Raw genomic sequence first — 16,612 nt, forward strand, 5'->3', positions numbered from 1 at the left:
GATTTAAAAAAGTACTTCTGGACAAGAGCTTAGGGAATCTAAGCATGGTAAAATGCCAGATAATTAAAATTTTGCCAGATTATTAAGTTCATAATCACTAGAACAAAAAAAGATAAACAATTATTAGTGGAAATGAGTAAACATGGCATAAATGTTCCAAATAATCCTCAATGTAACTGCAAGAAGCACAAATTATAATATTCATATGCTTAAAATAGCAGCTGGAGTAGGGTTAACAATAAAACTTCATAGTTTCTAGGAGAGCATTCCAGGGTAGGTCCATCTGCCCAGCAACAAAACAAAACAAACAAAAACACCACACCTGGAGAAAAACAGTTTTGAAGGTCTCTTCAGCTGGAGAGAGCAAGAAGTGATTACTTCTATGACTGGAATGATGAAAGTCAGACTACAAGGTCAGCTTCCTGTGTGGTGCTGGAGGACGCACTTACAAGGATGGCTGGGAGTACATTAGGGAATCTGAAGGTCAACATGGCAGCTGTCGAGTGATGGGAATCAACATCATGGGATTCCAATAAGCCTTCAGGCTCACAAAATCCTAGTATCCCAAGGAGATACTTGTATCCTTTTCACCACAGAGACTGGTTGCCAAGGAAAAATTAAAAGTCACCTGAATTAATTACTTCATTCATTCAACCGTACATGGTGAAATAAGACAAAAATAATCAAACATTTATTTTTAAATGCCTATGTAGTTTATAGAGTTCTGAAAGAAGCAGTCTGTAAGTCCACTTCTCTCTCAGACATTTTGTTTGATTAAAAAAATGTTTTTAAATTTTATTTATTTTGAGAGAGGCAGAGTGAGTTCAAGTGGGGGAGGGAGAGAGAGCGAGGGAGAGAGAATCCCAAGCAGGCTTCATGCTCTCAGCACAGAGCTTGGCATGGGGTTTGAACTCGTGAAACTGTGAGATCATGACCTGAGCTGAAACCAAAAGTTGGAGCTTAACCAAATGAGCTACCCCTGTCAGACATTTTAGAAAGGAAAAACCTTACCCTCCCATTGAAACCCCTGCTGCCAGGAAAGGAGCAGAAGGGTACAGACTGTGCACGTGGTGAATAACTGTCTCCAAGTCTTCAGTGTTAGCACAACAGTAAGTCCTTGGTGTCTGTAAGCAGAGACAGGTAAAGCACAAAATTTAAAATTATGAGGCTAATGATTTGCATAATGCAGAAATGTAAAAAGATCAAGAAGACATAAACATGAGAAAATAACCTTTGTTTGCACATACTATGAAAAATAATAATTTATCATATTCATATCTTGCAGTTCACACATATTCCATATAAAGTCAACACGATCTGAGTTGGCACTGACCAGAAGACTTTGGTCATGCAAGGAAGGCTTGACAAAAATAGGGCAAGACTGATACAAATACCTTTAAATAAAATACACAGTACCAAACTCAAATGTGTCTCCAATTTAACAAGAACAGGATCAATTTAGAAAGAAACAGTGAAAAGTTACACTTTAATTTCGAAAAAAAAAAAAAATTATGCCTGACAAAACCAAAGTAATTGATTAATTAAAAAAACAAGCAAACAAACAAAAGAGACTTTACAATAATGCCACGAAAATTTTTAATTGTGGCTGCTTTCTAACTGGGGGACTGTTTTTTTTGTTTTTTACATTTGTTTTCAATGTTTATTTACTTTTGAGAGACAGAGAGACAGAGCATGAGCGGGGAAGGGGCAGAGAGAGAGGGAGACAGAGAGCTGAAGCAGGCTCCAGGCTCTGAGCTGTCAGCACAGAGCCCAACGTGGGGTTCAAACTCACGAACCGCGAGATCATGACTGAAGTCGGGTGCTTAACCAACTGAGCCACCCAGGTGCCTCGGGAACTGCTTTCTTTATCCTGAGTGTTGTCTACCAGTGAGTGAGTGTGGTTTTCTGGCACTGCCTTCACTCTCGATAAAGGAATGTCCAGTTGTATTTATTAAATATGTTGTTTTACAATAATATATCCATATAGCACCAGCTGCACTACACTGCAACGAACACTTAAAATGTTATATTATGTAAAGGTGATTATGCCTCAATACATGATGCATTGAAACAAATGTTTTTCATGTGAACTTCATCAATAAGGGTTCTGTTTCCAGCAGGAAAGCTTCACAAATGCTTTGTCTGAGCTGTGGGAGGAGAGGGCAGTCCTCTCTGTAGAATAAATGAGAATGTGTATATGAATATGTGTGTGTATATGTGAGACCAAACAACTAGAAACTGAATAACATGGAGAGGAATCTGGTAACATTGCTTTAATAAAAACAGTTACCTGTACCATCCTGACTCTACTATTCCAATAAACCATGATCGGAATAGGAAGGCTATGTTCGCTCAGCATTCAACTGTTAATGAGAAGCCTGAGAAAGCCACAGTTTTTAATGATTCCTCCAACTAATCTCAAGCCTAAAACACTACACATTGCCTACTATCATCTTTCTGAGGTCTGCAAATATGAAACTCTCCAAACAAGAGAGTTAACCTAACAAGATTTACAATGGTGAACAATTATTAAATAATTAAATTTGTGTCTACAAAACCCTGAGGAAGGGGAACGTGGGTGGCTCAGTCAGTTAGGCTTCTGATTTCAGTTCAGGTCATGATCTCACAGTTTGTGGGTTTGAGCCCTGCGTCAAGCTCTGTGCTGACAGCTCAGAGCCTGGAGCCTGCTTCAGATTCTGTGTCTCCCTCGCTCTCTGCCCCTCGCCCGCTTGTGCTCTTTCTCTCTCAAAAATAAACATTAAAAAATTATTTATTTATTTATTTATTTATTTATTTATTTATTTATTTATTTTTCAACGTTTATTTATTTTTGGGACAGAGAGAGACAGAGCATGAACTCTGAGAGGGGCAGAGAGAGAGAGGGAGACACAGAATCGGAAACAGGCTCCAGGCTCTGAGCCATCAGCCCAGAGCCCGACGCGGGGCTCGAACTCACGGACTGCGAGATCGTGACCTGGCTGAAGTCGGACGCTTAACTGACTGCACCACCCAGGCGCCCCTAAAAAATTATTTAAAAAACAAAACAAAACCCTGAGAAAGATCCCTTATTATGTCTACTTTATACAGGAAACTGAGTTGAGAGAAGTTAAATGACTCCTGGTATACCTTATCAGCTAATCAAGATACTTTATTTATTTATGTAAATCATAAATATATCAGCTAAGCTGAGATACTTTATTTATTTATGTAAAAAAAATTCTTTGTAACATTTATTTATTTTTGAGAGAGAAAGTACACGAGCAGGGAAGGGCCAGAGAGAGAGAGAGGGAGACACAGAATCTGAAGCAGGTTCCAGGCTCTGAGCTGTCAGTACAGAGCCCAATGCAGGGCTTGAAGTCACAGACCATGAGATCATGACCTAAGCCAAAGTCAGGCGCTTAACCGACTGAGCCATCCAAGCACCCCTAAGATGAGATACTTTAAAAAATATTTTGATTTAAATGCATTTGTAAAATCTAAATGGAATAAATCTACTACCATGCTCATTCATAGTGACTGCACAATTTGTCTCAAGAATTTAGGTGAAGAAATCCTTCCTTGGTATTTTTATTACATATGAGTCTATTCATGCAGAGCTTGAACCCACAGACCACGAGATCATGACCTGAGCTGAAGTCAGACGCTTAACCTACTCAGCCATCCAGGCGCCCCTTAACATTTTTTTTTTTTTTTTAGAGAGAAAGTGTGACTGTGCTTGAGTAGAGGACAGGAAGAGGGAGAGAGAGGAAGAAGGTGAGGGAGAGAGAGGGAGAATTTTAAGCAAGCTCCATGCTCAGTGCAGAGCCCAATGTGGGGCTTGATCCCATAACTGTGAGATCATGACCTGAGCTGAAATCAAAAGTTGGACACTTAACCAACTGAGCTACCCAGGTGCCCCCTAACTTCCCATTTTAAAAATAAATGACACCTATATTTTCCTAGTTAAAACTGTCGGTGGCAATGCCTTCTCCCTCTCCCTTAATCTTATAGTCAGTAAACTGCCAAATCCTCTAGTTTCTTCCTCCTCAGTGTCTTTTGCAGGAAATGCCAGAAACCCCTTCTTTCCACTCTAGTAAAGGCCTGGTATATTAGATTCCCTTAGAAGAGCCCCTGAGACAGGATGTGAGTGCAAGCAATCTATTTGGAAGGTGGTAGCAGGGAGCACCAGTAGAGGAGTGGTGAAGTGTGTCAGGGAAGGTAGGAAGTCAATAAAGCATATGTGACTAAACAGTTTGTGGCTGTGGGCAACAGGGACCCAATCCTCTGAGGCACTTTGGCAGACTGTGTGAATGTGGTTCAAAATTATCCAAATGAGTGGTGAGATAGATGGGTTCCACTAGTTCCCTTCAGGCACTGGTTGAAGGCTGCTCCTGGAGGCTGTTAACTCCTGGTTGGCCCGGAGTACAGTCCAGCAGGCTCCAGTAGCTAGAGAGGCCCCAGTCAAAGAGATGTGAGTGCTTTCAGGTAGAAGCCATCAGGTAGCCGTGCATGGGAATGGTTAAGTGCCATAAAGGTGAGGATGTGACAAAGGTATGGTACCTGCTGTCTTGGCTACCAGGACTTTCCACCTCTCACTGGAACTGCCGCAGTAACCTCTTCAGTAGTTAACTCCCAGTCTTTCCTCATAACCATCCATTATCATATATCCCACTCACTGATGGATTAATCTTCCTAAAGAGCATTTCTAGCTCTAATCATGACAGTATTTTTGCTTAAAATTCTTCATTAGCTTTCCACTGATGACTGACTGAAGGACAAATTCTTCTGCCATGTGTTCAAGGCCCTCCACAATATGTCAAGCTGCTTTTCCAGCTCTGTTTTTTCCTATTTCTTCACAGGTACAAATTCAGGTCAGTGAGACACCACTATTGTCTTGTTGCTGGCCTCATATTATCCTTACTACCTGTGTGAACTTCATCTGCCAAGTGTCCTTCACTGTCAAGGCATGAAATCATGAGTTGATTAAATGTCAGAGAAAAGGAAAGACTCGGCCCCTGGGCTCCAGTGACCTCACAGCCGTTCCCAATTCTACCCCTAATTGTCTCAGCCAGTCTGCTCCTGGTCCGTACTATTACTATCTTACTCGCCTCTATCTCTGACAGTCAAGAAAATACTTGTCCAAACCGAACTGAAATACACAGGACTGAAAAATGAAAAGACCTGATGAGTAACTTCTGATACGCAAAACTATGTGGTTATATCACAAGACCTTTTGCTACTTGATGGTTCCAATTGGAAATATCATTTCCCTTCTTTTGTCACAGGACTTGAGTCTCACTAAAGAAAGGATTCATCCAGGGTACACAGCAAAGACACTAAGGGGGCCAATACATTGAATTGGCAGGGCTGGCAGACATTTCCTTCAGGTCTAAAAATATAACTAGCGGCTTTTTAGACAAAACGTTAGTTAATTCTCAGTTGCTAGGGCTACTAATGCAACCAGCAACTAATCCTATTGCAGTAATTCCTGTCTTTTTCCATGCTTCCAGAACAGAGGTAAAGTAAGCCATATCTAATGAGAAAAGGGATTAAGGGAGACCTCACAGGATTCAGCTGGATGGTGAAAACTCCCTTCACATGTGGATGTGAAAGGTTTTCTGGAAAAGTGAAGAAAATCTAAAGGATAGATAACCTTCCAGCAGATGTTCAGGCATAAATATTTTATAAGTTGTAATAACTTGAAATAATTACAAACCAAGATTTTTCAACTGCTGCTATGAGCACAGAGAAACAATAGTAATTTGTTTAATGGCTTTTAGAGGTTAGTTTTAACAAGTCATTAAAGAGAATAATGAAGTAAAATGAATTCTTAATTATTCACATGTAACAGATGGGAAAAGAATAAAGCATATATTTTGTATTTATCTATGGACTACATATAATCTATCCTTAATTAACTTCCAAAAAATAGACAACTGAGTTCTCCCTAACCTGCAGGAGAATTTTCCTGTCCTGGTTTAGAAGTCATTTGTTTTAAAATACAAATTTCATTTAAAAACGGGTTTTTTTCTGGTCTAGAAACGAATTAAAGTTCACCCTGTTAATCAGGTAGCCTGACTCTCCCTAGCTATTCTGAGAGGAGATTAATTTGCTAATCTGCAGTAGAAGCCATAACCCAGGACCCTTTCCTCAGTGCTGGAGCTGCCACACATCTAATACTGAACTGGCCAGCTAAGATTTTAGTTTTCCATCTAGTAAAATGAAAACTGAGACAGATATTTAAGTGTCTTTTAAAAAATCATTTCAATTTTGGCTGGCCAATGAACTCATAAGTGTAGGTAGCGTGCTACATGGGGGCAAGTCTTTTGCTCAAACCACAGGGTCTCTGGCCCAATGAGTGGAGTTTGATAGTAATACTTGCTAAAAGTAGGGGAAAAAATCATTTTAATTCCACTTTTATTTTATTGTAATGTCTGATAATAATCAGGAGCTTAGAATACTTCATTTCACAGCCTTCCTCTGTCAAGTATTTCCTCTCCTGTACTAAAATATTGGACAAGATGTTGCTTAAAGGAACTCTGTAACTCTTATATGCATGTAGGCCCCCAGAAGAAATAATCCTTCCATAAGAGTACTAATCATGTTTTGTTTTTTGTTTTGTTTTTTTTTTAACTAGGCTCTGCACCCAGTGCAGAGCCCAATGTGGGGCTTGAACTCACAATCCTGAGATCAAGACCTGAGCTGATATCAAGAGTCAGACACCTAACTGACTGAGCCACCCAGGTGCTTCTAATCATGCTTCTTAACTGATCTCTGCAGCATGTTTTTGTAGTTGCTGCTGTTTTGTTTTCATTCCATCCACCCTGGGATGAGTACCTAGTCATTTGCTAAAATTGTCGTTAGGAAAATTGATTTTATTTTTGGAAGATGCGTTTGTTAAGTAAGGAGTCAGAGAAAACAACAGTATGCATACATAAATCAAACCAGTACTTTAATGAATAATCATTTTACCTAGTCACTGACAGACATATAAAATGACCAAGTGTCTAAAAGTGCCTGGGCTTGGATCCTTTCTTGAAATAACTCGCCACAAAACAAAGGGCTCCAGAAAATCTCCTGGCCACCTCTGAGGTCAAGATAGCCTTTGTGCCACATTCCCACTAATGTTCTACATGGCTACATGCATATGCAGTCACGCTACACAGTTATACCAATAAATGAAGTGGCTTAAAGCAGATCAGCCAGGTGGACAGGAGTTACCTTTGGTCCAAACTCCTAAGAAGCAAGACCCATGCCCGCCCTGCCCTGTCTGGGTTTGCTGCCACCGTCCAGCAGTTTGCAGTCCTGCCTGTACTTTAGACTCACTGGGGAATGTTAAGACAAATCACAGACACTTGGACTCCACCCCAGACCAAATGAATCAGAATCTGGGAGGGGAGGATGGGGTCCAGGGATCAGTAGTTTCTTAAGGCTTCCCAGAGGATTCTAATGTGCAGCCAGGGCTGAGAACCAACTGCAAAGAGCAGGAGAATAAAGAAAAAGGGTGAGAGCAGAAAAATAAAGAAACAGGGTGAGAGCTGAGCCAAGAGAGGAGGAGGCTGCAGTGACAAGAATGATAAAATGATCTAGAGCGACTTGGGAAGAAGGAAATCTAGTGCTACAGGGATTCTTTGCAGTGCACAGGGAAGTGCTGTCAAACATCGCATATCTTATAGGATCACCTGGCACATATTAAGCATTCAATAAATGGTGGCTATTAAATTACTGTTATTATTCCTAGAAATTCTTTAACTATTTAAACTTTTTTTTTTTTTTGAGAGAGAGAGAGCACGCATGTGAGCAGGGGAGAGAGAGAGAGAGAATCTTTTTTTTAAATTTTTTTTAATGTTTATTTATTTTTGAGACAGAGACAGAGTGTGAGCAGGGGAGGGGCAGAGAGAGAGAAGGAGACACAGAATCTGAAGCTGGTTCCAGGCTCTGAGTTGTCAGTACAGAGCTCGATGTGGAACTTGAACTCATGAACCATGAGATCATGACCTGAGCCGAAGTAGGACGCTTAACCGACTGAGCCACCCAGGCGCCCAGAGAGAGAGAGAATCTTAAGCAGGCTCTATGCTGAGCATGGAGCCTAACTTGGGGCTGGATCCCATGACTCTGGGATCATGACCTGAGCCAAACTCAAGTGTCAGATGCTCAACCGACTGAGCCACCTAGTTAAACATTATTTTTCTTTATTTGAAAAATTGTTTAACTACAGAGAATTGTACAATCCTTTGTGTACCCACCACTTACAACAGTTGGTATTGCTGAATTGGACCTATCAACGTGAAGAAAAAATTCTAAAGGATTCAATGCATTCATCCCACATCTGGCTGAGATGAGTCTTCTTGTTCTGATTGGGGTGGAGGATGGAGAGAGAGGTTATTTTTGGAGCATTTAGGAAAGAGCAGACTTGGATGGGACACAATGTAGTTTAGCAGGAAGGTACTGAGTACAGGAAAGGCAGAGTCTGAAGGTATGAGTCTGACAACTGAACTGTGTCCTAACCAGCCCTGCCCTATATGTTCCTCCTCCATCAGACCATAGGAAGGTCCTTACTCCCTTCTGAATGCCTCCTTCAGAAAACAGGGCTCAGGAGGGGAGAGAGCCTTACATCCCTCCCATCCCATTAGCCTCCATGAAAAGCAAAGGTGGTAAAGCTCAGTAGGAAACAAGAGCAGATTTCTCTAGATCTGAGCCTTTAATAAACCACCCACTATCTGATGTTGAGGTAGGAACCCTCTCGTTGAAAACTCCTTTTATCTCTAACCCCAGATTTTCAGGCTGATTTGACTTAAAGTCAGTGCTGAGAGGTAAAGACTTCCAACAAACAGCCTGAGTTCCTGCCCTGAGACCACTAATCAGTTTTATGACCTCAGGCCTGTCACCCCACTTTTCCAGAGGTGTGCTCATTTAAAAAATGAGCTTTTCAGGATTAGAGGATCTCTGAAGCAAAGCTGCTCAAAGTGCCAGGCCGGGATGAGATAAGTGCTGGTGTCAGAATGTAAAATAAGCACACTGCTTCTCTCACCAAGAGTATTGCTAGGAGGAAAAAAAAAATCGGCTCACTTCCGCAGTGTGTTTGGAACTGAAGGTGGTTTACATTCTGTCGCAGTCCCTTGTCTTGTCAGGGGCTGGTATCAGAACACTTGAGAAATGGAATTCATCCACAAAACTACACTTTGAGCAGAACCTGCTTTAAAGTATCTTCTAGCTTCTGCTCCCCGCCATTGGCTCTTCCTTACCTGCAGAGTGAGCTTTAACTTGAACTGGAAAGTGCCCAAAGGCTTTTTTCAAGCCTTATGAGACAAGATTCACATGCGATACAATTCACCTACTTAAAATGTAGGGGCTTCCTGACTGGTTGGCTGGAAGAGTGGAAGAGCGTGCAGCTCTTGACCTCAGGGTCATACATTCGAGCCCCACATTAGGTATAGAGATTACTTAAATAAACTAAATAAATAAATAGTACAATTCATGGGTTTTAGTATATTCAGAGCTGTTCAAATACCACCACAATTTCAGAACATGTTTATCACCCCAAAAAGAAACCCTCTACCATTAGCAGTCACCCTCCCTCCCCCAGCTCTAGGCAACCACTAATATACTGTGTCTCTACTGATTTGCCTATTCTTAATATTTTATATAAATGGGATATACAACATGTGATTTTGTGTGACAAGCTCCTTTCACTTTGTGTAATGTTCTCAAGGTTCATCCGTGTTACAGCATGTATAAGTACTTCATTCTTTTTTCAATGCTGACCAATATCTAGTGATATGGATATACCACATTTGCCTTACCCATTTGTCCAGCAATGGGCATCTGTGTTCTTTCTACATTTTGGCTAACATGAATAATGCTGCTATAAATATTCACGTACAAGTTACTATGTGAACATATATTTTCATTTCTCTTGGTTATATACATAGGAGTGGCATTGCTGCATCATATGGTAATTCTATGTTTAACTTTTTGAGAAAGTACCAGACTATTTTCCAAGGTGGCTGTTTTCCTATTGTGCCTAGAGACACAGAAGTCTGTATGACCCATAAAGCAAAAAATGGGGCCACTATATAGCTTTCAACAAACTCAATTTTGGCTTTGTAAATTATCATTCCTAAACTAAAATGGAAACATAATATTTCATAAAGTAATTACAAATACTAGGGAGTTTGTGGACAACTTGGATTCCTGGATTCTTATCCTTGAAAATCCATCTGCAGAGAGCAAGAAAAGGTACTATCTACTTCAGGGACTCCAAGAACCCTGCAGGAATATCTGAATCGCAATCTACTGAGACTAGGACTCTCTGTCTTCTATAGCTAGCAGCCCCAGGGAGGACAATGTGCAGGCTTGTCATTTCCTAGTGAGCAAGGCTTTTGCCTTTTCTAGAACCCTACAATGTGTAATTAGAAATGAGGACAACATGGTAGTGGAAAATTTCTTTCTCATTCTCCTCTGCAGGAGTCATAGTAATCCCTATGAATTCTAAGTATATCACCAACATATTTCGGCAAACTTTTCCTCTTGCATTTCTTCCGCTCCTGGCAGAACTGCTTACTCTAAATTCCATTTCACCTTTGCTAGCTCTTTTGGGCTAATTTCAGTTAGAGACAGTGCCTGTTTGATCTTTGCTGATTCATCTTTTGTTCTTTTTTATGCCTATAGGAAGTTCTTACTTACTCTGGGTCTGAACTACATTAAATCCTTTCTGGAACAAGGTGAGGTGTAAGTATACACAGAGTTCCTCTAGTTTGAAACAGAAATTGCTCATAGATCTAAGGCAGAAATAAGGATTATCAAGGGATCTTATTTAGATCCCTTGATCTAAATAAAGCTAGCTCTAATAATCAATATTGGCATCTTGTTTTTGTGATCCATTAGGGTACAAAAGGTATATATTAAATTATAATTAATTTCCTCCTTAAATTTCTTTTTTTTCATATTTAAATTTTTTTTTAACATTTATTCATTTTTGAGAGTGAGACAGAGCATGAGTGGGGGAGGGGCAGAGAGAGTGGGAGGCACAGAATCAGAAGCAGGCTCCAGGGTCTGAGCTGTCAGCACAGAGCCCTGACACAGGGCTCGAACTCACAGATTGTGAGATCATGACCTGAGCTGAAGTCGGACACTTAACCAACTCAGGCACCCAGGCGCGCCCCTTAAATTTCTTTTTTTTAAAGCAGTCGTTTTAAAGCATATAATTGTAGCTATATTTTGGTTATTTTACACCTTTATTCTTTTTTTTAGTTTATTTACTTTGAGAGAGAGAGTGCACGTGCGCATGTGCAAGCGCTGAGGAGGGTCCTGGGGCTTGAACTCACAACCCTGATATCATGACCTGAGCCAAAATCTAGAGTAGCACATTTAACTGACTGAGCCACCCAGGCGCCCCTTTATTCTTTCTAAAATTAGATTACGTTAGCCTTTGTGATACAAATATTTGCTGGAGGTACTATTTGATCAGAATTCAACCTAATATTCTGTATGAGACTCTAGAGACCAAGCTACTCTTACCCTCTCACTTAGAATTCTAAATTTTTTAAAATAAAATAAAAGTTTGATAAAATAAAATTTGAAAAATGTTTCTGTAGATCCTATCCCTTTCTAAGAACTCAAGGTGTTTCTGGAGAGTTTTCAAAAAACCAATTAATGTTATGGCTAAAGGTTACTGGGTTGCTGCATTCTTTCAAAGTAAATTTCCAAATAACTTTCAATGGTAAGGATAGAAGTTTTTTCAACTTTCTTGCTCTTCCTTTTCTCTCTTTCTTCCTATTTGTTGTGTTCTAAGATTCTATCCATACATCTTCTCCTCCTTTTGCTGTTCAAATTATCCTGAAGCAATCTCAACCACTATGAGCTCCAGCTTCCCTTCGTGCACTGGCAATCCCTTTCTTTCTGTAGGCCGTACATCTCTCCTGAGGTCCTGTCTAGTATATCCAACTGTTTACTAGAAATTTCCACCTGGATGATCTCAAAGCACCATAAACATCTGAAACTGAATTATTTTATTGTTACACCAAAAATCTCATAAATTCCCCTATTTCCCATTTCAGCAAACATAAGAGTCTTTTACCGGCAGCCAAGCTAGAAATGTCAACCTTGACTCTCTTTTCTTTGCTTTCTGCAATTAATTAATATTATTCTTTCTGCCCCATGAATACCCTTCATTCTCATTCTCTCCTCTTCCTCCCTCCTATCTCTATTTTTAAACTCTAGGTAAATCTATAGTAACTGCTTTCCAACTGGCCTCCCAGCCTCCATACTCCTTCCCATCTCTTTTCTACACATTGCTGCTATGGTCCTCTCTCTGAAACATGGACATAATCAGATTATTTTATATGTCAATTATACCTCAATAAAGCTGGAAAAAATGTTAAATGTCAATGATTCAATACCAGGTTCCTTGGGATTCTATACATGACTCTTCAAAATCTGGCCCTCCCCCTCTAGAAGAATCCCTGCCACTTCTTAAATGAGAGGGAGCATAGCATAATATTCAAGAATATAAGCACACAGTCAGACTACATGGGTCTGAATCCTGGTTCTGAATTTCTTGGCTCGGCAAATTCTTAACCTATTTGTGTCTCACTTTCTTCATCTGGCAAATGGCAGTGATGATGGCGATGCTTACCCAAATCATTGCGTTGTTACTACTGCTGAACATTAAGCACAAAAAGACATAACTGATATATTCTAAGGACTCAATAAACATTTGATAAAATCATCATGATCATTATCCCTCCACCAGTAAGTACTTGCTGTTCCATGCTCTTAAATACTTTGCTCTTTATGCTGAAAAAGCTTCTCTATTCCCTCTTGGTTTAGTACTACAGCCTTCAAGATACAACTCAAACTTACCTCCGCTCTGATGTTCTCTCACCTCCCCCAAGCACTTAGTTATGTCTTCTCTGTACACTCTACAATTTTTATATGTCTTCTTACAATTACACTTAGCACTGTATTGCATATATTTTCAAGTATCTGAACTCTCTCCTGCAACTTAAGTGAAAGCTCCTAAGGGTTAAGGTTGCATCTAAAAACAAGTACATTCCTCACCTTATTGCCTTGTCCAGTATCTAATTTAACAGGCATACAACACAGCTTTGCTGAATGAACAGATCTTTGTTCCTCACTTTATGGGACCTAACGGACTTTACTTTGCAGTACATTATCTCATTAAGAGCCTCAGACCATGTCTTCCCCATTTTTGTACCCTGAAAACACCCAGAAGGATAGATACACAGCAGACAAAAGCGGCTCAAAAATGATTTTGTTGGTCCAGGGCCACAGAGACAAATTCAAATCTTTCCCTTTAGAACATCTGTCATTTGTCCACAAGATTTCTAGAGGGCTGGACTAAGTGAGGAAATGTGAATCTTCACATCAAACTATTTACTATGAGGTGCTTGAGTAAGAATGTAAACATTTTATAATTTTAGTTTTTGAAATCATATTGATCTTGATTCCCTCCAGGACCCAAGTCTTCGTAAAGCAAAGTGCAAGAGACCTTTTTTCCCCAAGTTCTCATAAAGTACTGACATTGGTGACATGATTATATTTATTTCCAGCATGACTTAATTATTTATAGTCTTAATATCATTCGCTATTAATGACTCAAAACACACACAAAAAAGGCTTCTTTCAGTTTTGGTAGAATTGTCTTTGACCTGTTGGAGTGGTAAGGGATTGACAGTTGAAAACCTTCAAAAAAATTTCAGTGAATATGAGTTCTCACTCCAACTCACAGGTTTAACATCAGATTGAATGATGATTTTCTAAGAGGTGGAAGAACCTCTAACAAAAACTTTAGGGGCTAGAGGGAAAAAGGGCTGATTAAATAAAAAGATTTAAATAATATTTCTTCCATGTGAACTTTGACTGGCAAACAGGCATATAACATACCATCAATCCATTTCATGACAAAAGTAAATTTCTAAGTGAAAAAAAAGCATCATTGTGCTAATTTGTTAATTTTTAACAGTTAATTTTTAAAGAAAATGTGTTTTCCATTAAAACTAATGTAAATACCTATTGATTTTAAAATATAGTAACTATAAAAGTTTTAAAATATAACCTTAATTTCTATTAAAATAGAAATATATTACATATATTTTACTTATGATATAAGATCTGGATATACCTAGACCAAGGGGATTCCCCTGGTTGTATAATTATGAGTCTTGTAAATTTCATTTTTTTGTTGTTGTTGTTTATCTGTATTTTTCCACAATGAACTTGTATGCACAGTTATTTTAAATAAAAAAGAATGTGCTTTTCATTATGAACCTATAAATCATTCTTTTAAAAATTAAGCTGTTGTCATTAATTTAAGTTTACTTACCAAGAGATTCTCCCCTGCCACTCCTCTGTTGTTAAAAACCACACATCTAAAAACCAGGAAAGTAATGTTTATTATTTTTACACACAATTCTTGCTCACAATATAATACATATTAAAATAATCTCAGTGGCACTGTTTTAGGGTACTAAAAGATTTTTAAAAATCTGTTCCAAAGACATGAGAATGTTTGACAATTTTATTTAAATGCACTAAAATACACTCCACTTCTCTAAGTTCAATATGTGAGTTCAAATCAGAAAATTGTATATTGAAGTGATGTTAAATTTTCCTACCAAAAGCAGAAATTTTACAACTTCTTCCTATACCTATGTGTAGGTTTTCAACACATGTTATTAAAACAATTCTAGATATAAATCAAATTTAAATGATTTTGCCTCAAACTAAAAAAAAAAAAAAAAGTCCTCTACCTATTCTCTTTGTAACATTAATGAAGTATCTATTCCTATTCTAAGAAATAGCTAGTTAAAAAAAAAAAGAAAAGAAAGGCAGGAATAGTTATTTTTCCCTCAAGGCTCAGCAAACACAGAGACTGGAATTTTACCTGAGGTGAAAACATGACCACAGGTAGAGCTGCAAGGAACCTGGCACCTGAGCTGGTAGGAAGGGCCCCCACAACGCTACTGCTTGGTGTTCAGTGGACTTAGAGGAAGAAAGGCAAACTGTGTTTCCTATTATCTTGTTTGTCTCTCCCGGGTCAATGGTCATATGTTAAGGGTTTAGAGCAGTGTTGGCTCACTGTAAGTACACAAGGAAAGTTAGCTAATAGTAGCAATGGTAGCTGTGGTGCCATGGTAGCTTTAAAAAGCCATTTTGTATTTAAAATGCTTAATTCTCATTTAACTTTAAGTCAACCATAACACCAGATATGTATTTTTTGCCATCCTCAAACAAAATCCTGACTCGGGTCTGCAAGGATTCTCTTTGAGTAAGTGAATCTATATTCATGTTGATTAAAATTCATTTTGGTGTTGTCTGTTTACTTATCCAATCAATCAAGGCCATTTAAGGTTCTAATTCCCTTCTTTCAGTGTGTTGCTGATCAGTGTATGGGTTAGGCCCAACTGAAAAAAAGGAAGTGTTTAAGTGAGATACAGCTGGATATATTACATTTTATTGACTAGTCAAAGAATGATCTTAAATATACTTTGAAAACATGCAGAAAAGTTGGAGTAGGATCAGTGTGGCCTTAATCTTTTCTCACTAGAAAGAATGGCAATGCAGACTGGACATAAGCAAAATTTAAGTTAGCCACATGCACTTACTTGCATAAGCACCTAGGTTACACAAGAATCAGGGCTAAAGTTAATTGTGATCTTGAACTTTGAAGCTCCTAGTCATCCAGAAAAGAACTACTTTTAGAAAGCAAGCACTAAATAAGGATAAAAATGGCTTCTCGGGCAAGATGTCATCATGTGACTGCCACTGAGAGAAGGGAATAGAACTGGTAAGGGCAAAGAAAACGATGATCTGCAAAATCATGAAAAAGCAGTATATACATCTGGGATTTTCTTCCAAACTCAGACTGAGATATTTGTACTTTCCTTCAGGCAACTTTCAAAAGTGGATCACAGCTCTGGTATCTCTTGCTAGAGGAGGAAATGTACTGACCTCTCCATAGGCCTTTGTTCCTGACAATGTTCAATAAGTAGCAGTCATCACTGTATATACTTCTAAGCCTCGGAAATTGGGCAGAAAGATAAGGAAGAATAAGGGAGCAAAGCAGCTACAGAGAAAGGAAGAATGATGGCTGCCATTCTGTCCTTTATCCCATTCCAGTTGGTGACAAGTAACCAGTTTTTTTCATCTAATCTCCTTTTCTGCCCTGACAGTTATCAGGGAACACTTTACACATGAAGCTAAAAGAGCTGGTTGTGAAACAACTACTATTCCTAAGACTTTGATAAGCTTCTGTTATCTTTGTAATGGCTCTTTCCAAATAATTTTTACAAATTCTCCCAAACAATTTTAAAGGTTATGCATATGAGGACAATTGTTCTGTAAAACTTATTTTTCCTATGTATTTATTTTAGCTATTTAAATGTTCTCTCAAAATAGGGAAAATATAAATAAATATCAAATAGAGAATGCATTTGGTATTAACCTTCTGTGACACTAGAACACATTAATTAGAAAAGTAGGTGAGACTTCTTTAAAGAAGGTTAAATAAAGGGTAGAGAGCTACCTATAGCACAGGATTTCCCAACCTTTAGTGCTATGGACATTTTGGACCAAATAATAGGAGAAGCTGTCTAAAGCCCCCTTGATT

General features: G+C 38.8%; 1 protein-coding gene and 1 non-coding gene across 3 annotated transcripts in view; one reads left to right on the forward strand and one right to left on the reverse strand.

The window, feature by feature from the left end:
* Nucleotides 1–16,612, reverse strand: part of ABHD3 (abhydrolase domain containing 3, phospholipase) — a 38,599-nt gene that overhangs the window by 9,474 nt on the left and 12,513 nt on the right. For both annotated transcript variants that reach the window (XM_045041749.1, XM_011288076.3), the window contains 2 exons: nt 14,327–14,372; nt 1,012–1,124 (listed from right to left, as the gene is read on the reverse strand). In XM_045041749.1, coding sequence (XP_044897684.1) covers nt 1,012–1,124; nt 14,327–14,372 — 159 coding nt within the window. The remainder of the gene's footprint in view (nt 1–1,011; nt 1,125–14,326; nt 14,373–16,612) is intronic.
* LOC111557390 lies at nt 6,221–6,368 on the forward strand. The gene has a single exon (XR_002737439.1). It is a non-coding gene; the product is annotated as a small nucleolar RNA SNORA62/SNORA6 family (small nucleolar RNA).

This window comes from Felis catus, chromosome D3, assembly GCF_018350175.1.
Source record: "Felis catus isolate Fca126 chromosome D3, F.catus_Fca126_mat1.0, whole genome shotgun sequence".
Taxonomy (NCBI): domain Eukaryota; kingdom Metazoa; phylum Chordata; class Mammalia; order Carnivora; family Felidae; genus Felis; species Felis catus.